Source organism: Cyclopterus lumpus, chromosome 21, assembly GCF_009769545.1.
Source record: "Cyclopterus lumpus isolate fCycLum1 chromosome 21, fCycLum1.pri, whole genome shotgun sequence".
NCBI classification, from domain to species: Eukaryota; Metazoa; Chordata; class Actinopteri; order Perciformes; family Cyclopteridae; genus Cyclopterus; species Cyclopterus lumpus.
This window is the reverse complement of record NC_046986.1, coordinates 12,441,296-12,454,020: the sequence shown is the minus strand read 5'-3', so window position 1 is coordinate 12,454,020 and position 12,725 is coordinate 12,441,296. Positions and strand designations below refer to the sequence as shown.

At 42.3% G+C, this 12,725-nt stretch overlaps 1 protein-coding gene across 4 annotated transcripts in view; it reads left to right on the top strand.

Annotated features, from left to right (window-relative positions):
* Positions 1-12,725, top strand: part of fmnl2a (formin-like 2a) — a 46,352-nt gene that overhangs the window by 10,787 nt on the left and 22,840 nt on the right. For all 4 annotated transcript variants that reach the window (XM_034561161.1, XM_034561163.1, XM_034561162.1 and 1 more), the window contains exons 2-3: positions 5,549-5,632; positions 9,412-9,492. In XM_034561161.1, coding sequence (XP_034417052.1) covers positions 5,549-5,632; positions 9,412-9,492 — 165 coding nt within the window. The remainder of the gene's footprint in view (positions 1-5,548; positions 5,633-9,411; positions 9,493-12,725) is intronic.

Below are 12,725 nucleotides of genomic sequence, written 5' to 3'. Positions count from 1 at the left end.
AGAGGTATCCAAGAACAGTAATACATTCGAGGTTGGAACGAGTGATGCAAAGTGGGTGTTGACAACAGGAAGAAATTGAATCCCTTGAGGTCATTAGTTATTGCCAATAAGAGGAGAAAACATACTACTGGGTCTGCTGACTCATTCTGAAAGATAGGGTTTTGTTCTGGTTCAATAGCAGTGAAGCTATTGAACCAAGCTAGTGAAGGGAGAAAGAGAAGAGCGTGGGTGTGCCTCAAGCTCACTGTAGTCTAAGTCCTCAAGGACAAATCAACGCCTGCTCTGAAAGATATCTGAGAGGCGTCTGAGAGGCGCTGCACTGCACACTTTTGTCTGTTTCTGTCTCTTGTTAATGTGTGTAATACGTACTTTCGAGAAAGTTAACACAGTGAAGCATGGGCCTGTTTTCAATCACCTAAACTGCTTTTCTTTGAAGGTCTTTTCTTGCCATGCTAGTTTTTTTTTTTTTTTTTAGATTGTGTTGGAATAAGAAGGCTGTCTCAATGGGCATGATCCGGACGCTGATTAACTCACTTACTCCCTTTCACCTCCAATTGTTTTACTATGTCATCAACACATCAAATTTTTTGCAACGTTTCTCCCCAAAAATAACTTGTGCACTGAAATCAAAGCAGATTTTATGTTCAAGAGCATTTATAGACAGTTTTCCTCAAGAATCAAGTGCTGATGTGAAATCCAGGATGTGGAAGTTAACTAACCATCCACTTTGTTCAGTGTACTAGAGTTTTCTAACAATAAGTGCACATACTGTCTGCAAGAAGCGAGGCATAACCTTTCTGACAGGCGGCATTAGAGGAAAATTCAAGATCTGCAACATCAACCCTAAAAATGAACATTTGTATATAAATTACTCAACGTATGTGGAGTCTTCAAAAAACGTTGGCTCATGCATGTCTTTACCGTGGAGGTAAAGGGAGAGTCTGAAAAAACAAAGGAATTGTCGTAAATGCTTGATGAGTAAATAGAGGCTAGGGTTAACAACAGCAAAACTAGACTATATCAAAGATAATTTTATATAGTTTCGCAGATTCTCCGTGGAGGTATGCGCAAAAGAATTGATCTACAAATGTTATTCCAAATAAGACTTTTGGGTCTAATTGTTTTGCTTGTGCATGTAGTGTGTACCAGTTGTTTGACCCGTTTGGAGGCTTGTTGTGAGCTGGTCTGGCAACAGTTAAAAAAAAATAATAATAAAAGTAGAGAACTGTATTCATTCTCCAATTACTAGAAGCTCAGATCAGGTCTGTTTACACACCTATGCTTAACAAGTATAATAATAAATAATAATAAATAACCCATTTAGACGTAGAGCTATTCAAATAGATAGCTTCTCTGTTTTGTTAACTTAGTCGACATTTTCACAGCAAGAGCAACTAAAGCCGGCCCTTCGTGTTGGGCTGTGGGTTTGCTTTTATAGCCAGCTGTGCCTCCGCAGACCTCCTGGAAGGCACTGGGTGGTTGGTGGCCTTGGAGCCGGCTGTCTATTTTTACTCTTTCTATGACTCAAGCTGCTGAGTACATGCACACTAATAAGTTCTGTCCATATTTCTCAGCCTTGTGGCCCAATGTGAGTTAAACATTGACATTTATTGATATCAGTAGCAGCTGTTAAAGTGAAACTACTGATTGTAGTATGTACACATTTCATTTCATGGTCCAGTGTGGCGTACTTTAACGGCACCATGGTGAGATGAACAGCAGAGAGATGTGACCACAGGCGTTGACTCTAACTACTCTCACCTGGGATCTTGTCCACCTGCTTGGGAGCAGAAAGCCACAACATAACAGTCCACACACCGTTTGTTTGACTGAACATCCATGTTTACATGTACAGTGGTGCTTTTTGGAGAATTGGTTGTGACTGACTTCACAATATGCACAGTGACTAACAGTTAAGTGCATCAAATGCTGAGTGTCTTCTTTTTTTTACGAGCATCATTTTGCCGAGATGTATTTGTAACGCTCAGAGATGGCACACACACACACACACACACACACACACACTGCTAAACTGGCAAGAAGGAACCAGATTTCTTAACATATTTTTTACTTTATTTCACTATAATTATCTGCCAATGATGTTGGCCATGCATCGGGGAGTCCCCCATGTGTGGGCCTGGAGTGGTTTACAGTCCAATATAGAATTCATGTTTGAGCTCAAACACACAGTGGTTGCCTTTTCCAAATGTTTTCCAAAGACATTATCTCGCTAGCAGTACAGATGTGCACAGCTGCGCTGGAGATAAAATATCAGATTGGCAGAGAGGCTGAAGATGTTGACGTGTTGAAACCCCACATTTCACGGAAAGAGGGTTGGTCATCCAGCAAAGTAAATTCCATGATTCCCCCCTTATAGTTAAATACATACATTTACATTTATATTTGTTACTAGTTTTATATCAAACTGTAACTGTTTATTCTGTTATCAGATCCAGTGTTTATTGCTTGTTTCAGAACAATACTAATACTGCATGTTATTAGTACATCCCCAATTACTGTGGGCAAACCATGTGATAATTGGATATCACACAATCCTCCGAATGTGTGATGTTTTGGTGCATGTGTATTTGTCAAGGTGGTCTGCAATCAGGCGTCTTCAACATCACCCCGTTTTTTTTGCCATAGATGAGCACACACACACACGCATAAATAGTGTGGTTGTAGACGCAGGGTAACTTGACCCCAGCGAACTGAGTGTCTGTCACAGCTCATTAGCGTTGGGATGAAATGAAGGCTGTTAGAAGTGGTTCTTTGCTTTAGTTGGAGCCTCACCAAGCAGGAAGCCCGCAGCTCAGAGCACCCACAGCGACTCAGCAAACCACCAGTCTGCAGAAGCAAAGCACCTAAATCCAGCACCTACATCATTACCTCAAACCATTTGTGTCCATGCCGACAGTTCTTCAATATCCTAACAAAACAACACAGAAGTCTAGAAATAACTTAATGATTTACCTTCCTTTAATTTGAATTTACAATCCACAAAATGTATTTTTTTAGTTTTCTGTGTAATATAGTGAGACTGTTAGTGGCTTTCTGTCATTTAATGTCACATTCTCCTCAGGTGTCAGATTGTATTTTAATGTACTTGGGTACTAACTCTAGTCATCTGGTTAGTCAATAGAGCCTCTCCGACTCCGTTCAGTCAGCACAGCAGCAATCAGCCGGCCGGCAGCGTCTGCTGAATACTAATGTCATTTCCGGCTCGCTCTCGTAGAAGAGACTGGATGGGCTACACCCTTCTGTTTGTCCCAAAAAAAAAAAATACTGTAACTGCTGTGTTTTAAATTGATGTTGATGCAACTAAAGACAGCAATAAACATTTAAAGCAAATTGTACTCTTATATTTGGATTTATATTAATTTTGCTGATTTATTGGCAAACCTGTGGAGGAAATCAATTGAGCTTCATCAGTGTCTATTTAGAAGAGCAAACATATGTAATTATGGGAGGGACAGAACATGATATAATGAACATAATTACATTATCAATTAGTTAAGTCCACAAACTTGGTTACCTTTATTACCGTTGGCTTCCCTTGTTATCGGTTAACTAATTTGTATGAATCTACTGTTTTGTCTTAGCATTATTCTTCTTTTTAGGAGCAATTGAGAAAGATGTGTACTCGCTCCATCCCTGCGCCTCCTAAGCAGCTCTCTCTGTATTGATTTGCTTTTACAAATGCACTCTCTTAAAATTGTGGATGATTGAATAGATCAATAGCCAAGCCTTGATAATATACAATATACAAAATGAAATACGTTTAAAACTCCAAAGCGAGTTGGGGATCAGACCACTCGGTCAGTGACAGACTGTATCCTGGTATTAATTGATCATGGAAATAGACTGGATCCCAGGATTTTCCTCATCCATCTTCCTCTCGCTCCCCCTGAAAGTTTTGCTGGAAAATCCAGCGGAGGAAAAGTTGAGTCTGAGCACCGAATGCACATTGATAAATGATCCATTGCATCGAATGTGGAGAGGAAAAGAACCCGAGCTGCTGGAAACATTCTCACTAAAAACATGTATTTTTAAACTGAAAACCGCTGATGAAGGACACAGATAAATGACTTAGTGTTTGTAGCCTGGACTTGACAGCTTTTACCCGCAAAAGCTGTTTTTAGAGGAGCTCACACACCTGATTTAATGATTAATGTATATTTTCTCTCTCCGGATTCTTTTGTTAGTTTGAAGTGTTTGTTGGCTAACCAATCTCCAGCTGCGACGCACGTTTTATTTCCATTTTTTTTGCTGACATTTTTGCTGTAGGTGGTACGATTTACGTGCCGGATAATTGTTTCAAGCTTATTTTAATTCACACGAGGGTGGGGTGGATCATACAGGATAAAGAAAGGAGCTGTGTAACACCTTTTGGATGATTGGGGCTTATTTTCAGGCACATGGGTCATATTAGATTTGCCCTGAACAACACACGTCTCAGGAAATCACTCTGAACATCATGAAAGAGGAATATAGTATTTAAATCAGGAAAATGGGAAATAAGGAAAGAAGTTTGAAAGTACAACACCGACAAACATCGGGACATCCTTTACTTCAAACCCACTCTCAAGCTTCCACTTATTGCTCAGTCTCGGTGCACGGTCTTGGGATGTCTGCTCCTCTGACGGATGTTGAGTGACTGCTGGATACTTGTGATGCGGTTTAGTATGCCGGGTCGAACTCAATCGCCTGGACGTCAAATAAAAAACTTTGACTCAGACAACAGAGTTTAGGAGTTTTTCCTCTCTACGTTGGTGTCACAATCTATCTCTCATTGAGGAGACGCCTCCTTTTCCCAGTTTTGTTGTAATATGTCCTCTGCAGATATTTTGGGATTATCTCGTTAGTGGCTTTTGTGGCAACCATATATTTGGTAACTGGGTTGTATGAAATAGGAAATATTTATGTAAGATGTTTTAACCCTGGAGGAGTTTGAATCCTCGACTGTCGGAAAATAAACACAAGGAAAACAAACAAATTAAGAAAAGAGAGTTCAAAGTTAGAAGTTGTATCTTGACAAGCCAAGGAGGAGTAACTGTAACTTGAAAAATAATGGCCAGATTGTCACGAGATTTGCTTTGTACGTTTTTTCTCCAGAGAGGAAGAAGCTGTTAAATTTAAATGACCTCGTAACCTTTCCGTCACTTTGGCTAATACAACTCCTTTTTCTAATCTATACGTATCAGTGTTGAGTAAGAAGATATCGTCCAAGTAGAGGAGCCCAAAATGCTAATCACTTTATGCTCTAAGTGCTATTGTCTGGTTCTCAATTTTACATCTTGAACGCTGTAGATTATCTGATGTTGTGAGTGTACATTACAAATGTAAAGAGATCAGCTCTCTTTACACCAGGTGAAGAAACATGCATCTCACTAATATTGACAGACACTTCTTTTGCCTACCGTTCCCTCCTGTGTATGAGCTTCATTGTTTTTAGTTAATCTGGGAGGTCAGTGTTTATTGGACTCATGTGACTGAAGCCGTTTCAATATCCACATCCAATTAACTCTGCCCGTTTTCTCCCTTTCAGAACTCGATGAATCTTCCTCCAGACAAAGCGCGACTGTTGCGGCAGTATGACAACGAGAAGAAGTGGGAACTCATCTGCGATCAGGTGGGCATCAATCTCGTCTGTATGATATGGTGCCATGTAGTGCTGTGCAGGTCAATGCACCGTGGCTTCATAATCACCAGACTCAGGAGAAAACATTTTTGGAATTAATTAAATTTAGGTTCACGGTTGTATGGCTTCAAAGTGGGGAGTTATTACACTCATCAGCCTTTGATACAGTTTAATCTCCTATTGCTACGGCATATATGTAATCCACTGTGTGTCATGACCACAGCACCCATGCCCCGCCTTTATTCTTTACACACTGCCCAGGCTTCCCTGGCCAAGAGAGTAAAGCGACGCAGCAAGGCGCAAACATCAGCTCGCCAGTTTCAGCACCCAGTCGGTTATCGGCGCAGTTCTGCGTGTAGGAAATAACACAGGGTGCACGTTGTGCAGTGAGCTGTGGCCTGAGTGCTCCACTCAGCCTGCAACCTCCATGCTACAGAGTGTTTCTGCCTCTCTAAGCAGAGAAGAAAAACTGAGCCGAGATCAAGACCACCACCCACTCAAACTGTATTGATGGCCACTGACCCTGAAGGGAACGGTGCCAAAGAGAACCTACCAGGCTGATGACCGGCAGTCAGAGATCCTTTTTCACTTTGAAGTGGACTCCATGTTCCTCTGTCAGACCTGAAGTGAAAATAGTTGTGTGGTGGCTGGGTGTGGTTAGGCTCAGCTGCAGAGGGGAGTCGGGGAGTACACTCAGGGAACGGTACCAGGTGGAGGCCTAATTGGCCTCACCTGGGTCTAATGATGATTGCTCCCCATTATAAGTGTGCAGGTGGACAAAGGAGCGGGGTTCTGGGATTCGGCAGAACGCCGGACCTACGCTGCTGTCTACGGGAGCAGATCATCGGAAAGCACCACGGAGACCGCATCCGCCTGGAATTAATAAAAACAACTAACTAGTTCCTGTCTCTAGTGTCTCTGTGCTAGGGGGATACCATCCGCGGTAACACGCGCTTGTTACCGTGGCCGGACTAGCTTAGTCGGTAGAACATTAGACTCTTAATCTCAGGGTCGTGGGTTCGGGCCCCGCGTTGGGCTCCACTGTAACAAGCTGCAAGTTACTGCGGAACCCCCCTCCTTTGTCCACCTGCACACTTATAATGGGGAGCAATCATCATTAGACCCAGGTGAGGCCAATTAGGCCTCACCTGAGCGTACTCCCCCACTCCCCCCACTCCCCTCTGCAGCTGAGCCTAACCACACCCAGCCACCACAAGTTGGTTTCCCTTTTATTACGTTACATTTTATTGTCATTTTATTCCAAAACATTTCCCAGGGATTTTGGTGACGGGCATCTTGGTTTCTTGATTCCTCTCCCAATTACTGAAGGACAACAACATGCAAATCAAGTCAGTGTTATCTATGCTTAAAATAAATAAATCTACTGTAGGGGTGAAGTTTCCTAACTACACTGCATCATAAATTATTTGCCAGAGAGAAGTTGTCATTATGATGTAACAATACATTTTCTTCTGTGTTTTAACATAAAAAATATATTGCCACACTAATCCTCCAATGTATTTATTCCTCTCGTTATTATACTCATGACAGCACACACAGCTCTGGGAGGAAAGTACTGTGTCATAGCTACAGTCAATCTTTTTATGTAACCATGGCAACAGTGATGGAAGGAGGCAGAGATGACAGGTGCATCCACTCTGCATCTGCAAAACAAGCCCTGCAAACTCAGCCAGAGGTTCAAGTATCTTTTCTGGCAATTATGGGGATTTATTAAACATGGAGGATGCCGTTGATGTGAGCAAAAGGTTAAAACATCAACATTACAAAGAAAGGGATGTAAAGAAATCATGACTGTCAAAATCTGAGACTGCAGGCCTTTTCCAACCATCAAAAGGTTCACAGTTCTTCATGCATTGAAAGTATCCTAAACCGTGAATGACAAACAACAGCCATATAGCATGCTTCTAAAAAACAGACGTGCATTCTCTATGATTTAGTAGCTTCATGTATTTACTGCCCTCCATTCCTCACATTTCTTTACATACAGCACTCATTTATTTTGCAGACTCACAGATAATTCTCTAGCAAAGAAACGTTCGAATAGGGTTGAGCCGTCTGTCTGGAAGCTCTGTTTCCTGATGCCACTGTTGTCTTTTCTGTTTTTCTGAGACAGACACACTATGGCAGTGATACATGTGATTTTTCTGAGAATACAGTGTAGTTTAGAGATTTGATCTGATCTCAGTATCTGTGTACAATGATGTGAACACTTTACAATACAAAAGCCGTTTAGTGAATGCTACTTTTTGTATGAGTATGAGTAAAATTGTTCAGAAACATGCACACACATTTTCTCCGACCCCTGCATATATTCAAGGCTCAGTTTCTAGTTATGCCATTTTTGCCTCATGCGATCCCTCCGAAGAGAGACAAAGGACGAGAGCAGAACAGGACATCCCAGATGATAATAAAAAATCCAGCCAGCACCAAATTGTCGAGGTGGCACGGAGTACTTTTAGATTTCAGGGCAGATGGTCTTTATTTCAGGTTAGGAGGTTTACCTCCACTGTGAAACACTGCATGGAGCTTTGGTGTTATCTGAACCACAACATATAGAAAAAATGCATTGACTCAGAAAACCACGTCTTTCCTTGAGCCTTGAGCGGATTAATGAAGATGTGACTTCATACAGCAATTTCCTTGCGATGTGCATCTGAGATCCTTGCATACTCTGGTGTTGCATTAAACAAACAAAAATGGATGATATGTAATAGTATGTTGCCTGAGTCAGGAAATGTCTTAGCCCACTTTATATGAAGGCTATTATTTCCTCAATGGCATGCTCTCCAGTCTCTCACTCTCTGGTGCAGTGTAGTGGGGTAAATAACTTCACAGAATCATTCATGCTTATGTAGTGTGGCGCTCAGTCGGATCCAAATAGTGTTTCCCGCTCTACTCACCGATCCAAATCCAGTACTAATCTCTTGTATTTATATTTAGAGCACAAGCGAAAAGGGATTTGACCTAAAACCTGTTGCTGGCTGTGAACACAAGACATGTACGCACACAGCCCCACATGTTTAGGCACAACCCCCAGGATAGGTTATGCTTTACAGAATATTAATAACACTTATCATGATCGTTCATGATCTCACGTCGTCACATCTGAAGAGTTCAGCACCTTCCTGCTCTCATATACCTCTCTGTCAGTGAAATATTCAAACTCAACATCAATAGTTTTGTTTAGCTGATTGAAGAATGGAATGGAAATATGATGACAATTCATGTTGTGTCAAACTCCTCCTCTAACAAACATTACATGCCGTCATAAGACAGTAGAACTGTTCACACAAGAGCTATTCTTAAAGGTTTTCTGAGAAGCAAAGTATTACTGATCTCCAGTCCGATATCCGTCATACAAAGGCGTGTCATGTCCAGAGAAGACAGGGATTATTGTTATTTTCTTTCCAACTCTTAAAGCAAAACATAATCTAAGGTTCCCACCAATTGAAGGATGAGTCATGTTGACTGTAATTTACTCAAAGCCGGTTAAGTTTCAATCTGACGGCTTTACAACAGTTTGCCTCTTCCTGTTGATATATAAGACTTGTGGTTTATCTTATTACGTTATGTGTGGCCGCATTGAATGAACAACATCTTTTTTTTATAAACTGCACAACTGCCTGTAATTAAGCTAAATTCACAATTTTTCAGTAACTGTAAAAGGTTTACAAATGTTACACTTTCTGTCAGTCTCTTCTTTCTCTTGTCTTGTCTCACTCTTTCTTTTTCTCCCTTGTTTTTGACAGGAGCGATTCCAAGTGAAAAACCCACCTCACGCGTACCTCCAAAAGCTGAGGAGTTATCTCGACCCAGCAGTCACAAGAAAGGTAAGTGCCCTTGCTAACACGTCATCCTGTTCCACTGCTGCAGCTTTTCCTTCCCCTCTGAAGCTCCACTATCGCCCGTCCAGGAAATCCCTACAGCTGAGAAAAGGTTGCACACACGGCTTCTGGGGCAGACAGCTTAAGAACTTAAGTTAACAGTCAACAGTGTGACTCGGTAAGAAAGAAGACGTCCAGTTTTGAGAAACCTCTGTCCAGTGGAAGAGTGATTAAATAAGAAACTGAATCCTTAGCGATCCCTTGTGGAGCCGTTCTGTGGCGGACAGCATGCTCTGAACTCGCTGTGAGGAAGAGCAGCGTGAAAAACACACAATAAGAGACACTTGAAGACAGAGGAGAGAATGATAGCGTTGACAGAGAGATGGTTCTAGTTTGCTAGTTTCTGCATTGCCATTGCCTTGCAGCCAGGAGATATAAGAAGTGTCTTGGCTCCATGATGAATATGTTCTTATGTCATCTGTTTCCCTGGCTACAGTAAAGAGTAAGAGGAGGGGCTCCAAGAAGCAAAGTGGCAGCCGGCCTTCAGGCTTTGCCAAAGTGAAGTCTTTTTGGCCTGAGAGAGCTGTGGGGACAGTGCTGGGAGACCAATCTCAGTGATAAACAAATTAACTAATAGACTCTGCCAGAATAACAACAAAACACTGAATAATTCAATTGGCACTGACTGGAGTTAAGATTTTACATCTCAATATGCCAACTCGAGCAACAGCGCTATAATGACATACAAACTATTGCTAATCACAGTACACATGCAAACACAGAGCAGTTGACTGGCATTTCTCCTGCTTGATTTGGTAAGAGAATGCACAAATGTGTTGTGCAGCATATCTTGTGTGTGATATGGTTCAGAGCTGCTTTATTGATGTGCAGGAAAGTGATTCTCAAAGGGTGTCACCTGAGTTGTGTTTGTTTTGCCATGAGTACGTGGATTGATTGAGGAGTAAGTTTACAGTAAAACAATTGCCTTATTTTTCTTCTTAAAATAATGTGTGCAAATATTCATAGTCAGCTATAACAACTGGACACCATGTTTTGCTATAGGAGTTTATTGAGTACAAATGCAAAGTTGACCAAACCAGTCTAAACACTGACAGTTCAACTGTGTGAACATATAATTAATAGTGCCAAATAACATACCGTTTTAAATTATTTTAAATGAACACATTTGGCACATGGCAAGTAGTGACGACGAAGGGCTACTTGAGGTCATCTGACGGGCCTGTGGGGGGGTATATTCCATAAAAAAGGATGGGCAGCACTGGTCCTTGAGACTGGTACACTCCTGTGGTTTTAATGTCATGCATGAGAGATGCCACACATAGATCTGTTAAAAGCAGGAAGTCAGAGCTGACTGACGCAGGTTGAAGCAGTCAAAACCCTATAAAGTATATAGCGTGGGTAGCGATAGTCTCAAGGTTACAGACGCAGGTGTGTTGACAGCTGATTTTAATATCTATGGTGGCTGTGAATAGTGATCCTCTTCCTGCTTCTACACCTCCTGCTGACGTCCTTTTGAGCAAGGCACATCCAACTGGCCCATGTGAGATAGTTGGTGACCGCCAGTTTGTGGAACAGGACATGTTTGCTCTCAATAAGAGATTTAGGGGGAGGGTGTTTGGAGGTGTCCCCATGTTAAAATAATAATTTGACATACTCACTGTTTCCCCCTGAGGGTAAGCTCGGTTTGACACTACTCCCACGTATGTCTGTTAAATATGAAGCTACAGCAAGGAGGCTGTTAGCTTAGCTTAGTATAAAGACTAGAGACAAAGGAAAACTGCGAACCTTGCTCGATCCAAAGTAAAGAAAACAAATCCTCCCAGCACCTTTTAAGCTGTGTTAATTTTTACGTTATATCCATACATAAATGTGTAAAAACAACACGTTTTGATAGCTTTAGAGCTGCTAGAAGGTGGGTCTTTTTCACCCCTGGACAGAACCAGGCTAACTGTTTCCTCCAGTTTTCAGTTTTCTCGGCTAACTTTTATAATAAGTGTATTTTCCAAAACTCTTCCTTGAAGTAGATCGGGACCATGTTTGAAGCTCTCTGGGTGTAAACACACAATATGTTCATGGCTGAAGGACTTTAGAGAGTGGACAGCTGATCTTAATCACATCCACCCTCTTTTTTATTTATTTAACTCATCTGTGGCTGCATGACTAACTGGTTGTTGGGTCTATATTAAACCACTCTAGATGTCTCTTTTTGTTTATCTTTCACATCGTTTTCAGAAATATGTGGTATTTCTGAAAATCCCCCTGGCGGGAATTGTTCCCTCTGCCTATTCCTGGCCTTGATCAAAGACTTGATGCACACAAGGAAACAGGAATTTCACGAGAGAGTAAAGTGAGAAGGGCAAATGAGAGGGAGGGAAGGAAGAAGACGGAATAATAATGGCGAGGAGAAAGAGATGGACAGAGAATGAGGGAGAGAGAGAAAAAAAGAAGCACGATAGAGCACGGAGGAAAAGAAAGAGTTATGGGCTTCTTTCTACATTCCTGCTCCATCCCCCTTTTCTTCAAACTCAAAACAATTGCCACTTTGTGCCGCTGTGAGAGAGCTGGAGGTCATTGCCTCTGCTTTCCATAGGCAGGCTCCGGTGCATTCCTCTGGGCAGCTCCCAGCCAATAGACAGCCAAGATGGAAGAGCTGCAGTCCAACTAGTCCCCGAGAATGTATCAGCCATTGATTTGTTTCCAGGATGACCCCTCCTGAGCTCACACTCCCCAAAATCTCTCTTTTCCCCCTTCCTCTTGTCCACACTGTCTCTCTTCTCTCACTTTCCCCTTTCAGTGCTCCCTCCCTGTCTCCTCCTCCTCCTCTTCTTCTTTCCCTCCATGCCGTCCTCAACCTCCTCTCACGGCTCCTCTCTCTTCCTGCTCTCAGTGTTGCAGCTGGTAGTACTTAAAAGTGTGGCGTGTAGGGCGTTTGGTGGGAGAAGAAGAAGATGGAGGAGAGGGAGGGGGGGGGGCCCTCTGGGAGCCTGCGCAGTACCCCTAAATATGCTTTGCTTTCCACACAAACACACAAAGGACTCCTCCCTAATAAAATCTCTCTGTTTCTCATCTCCTCATGTGCCAAACACACACCGCCCAGGCCCAAAGACACCACAGACTGGAGAGAGAGACCCTAGCTATGGGAACAGCTCTCTTTGTGGATGTTAATATTAGGCTAACACGGGGCTGAGCTCGGTTTCCTCCCTCTGACAAACGCATCA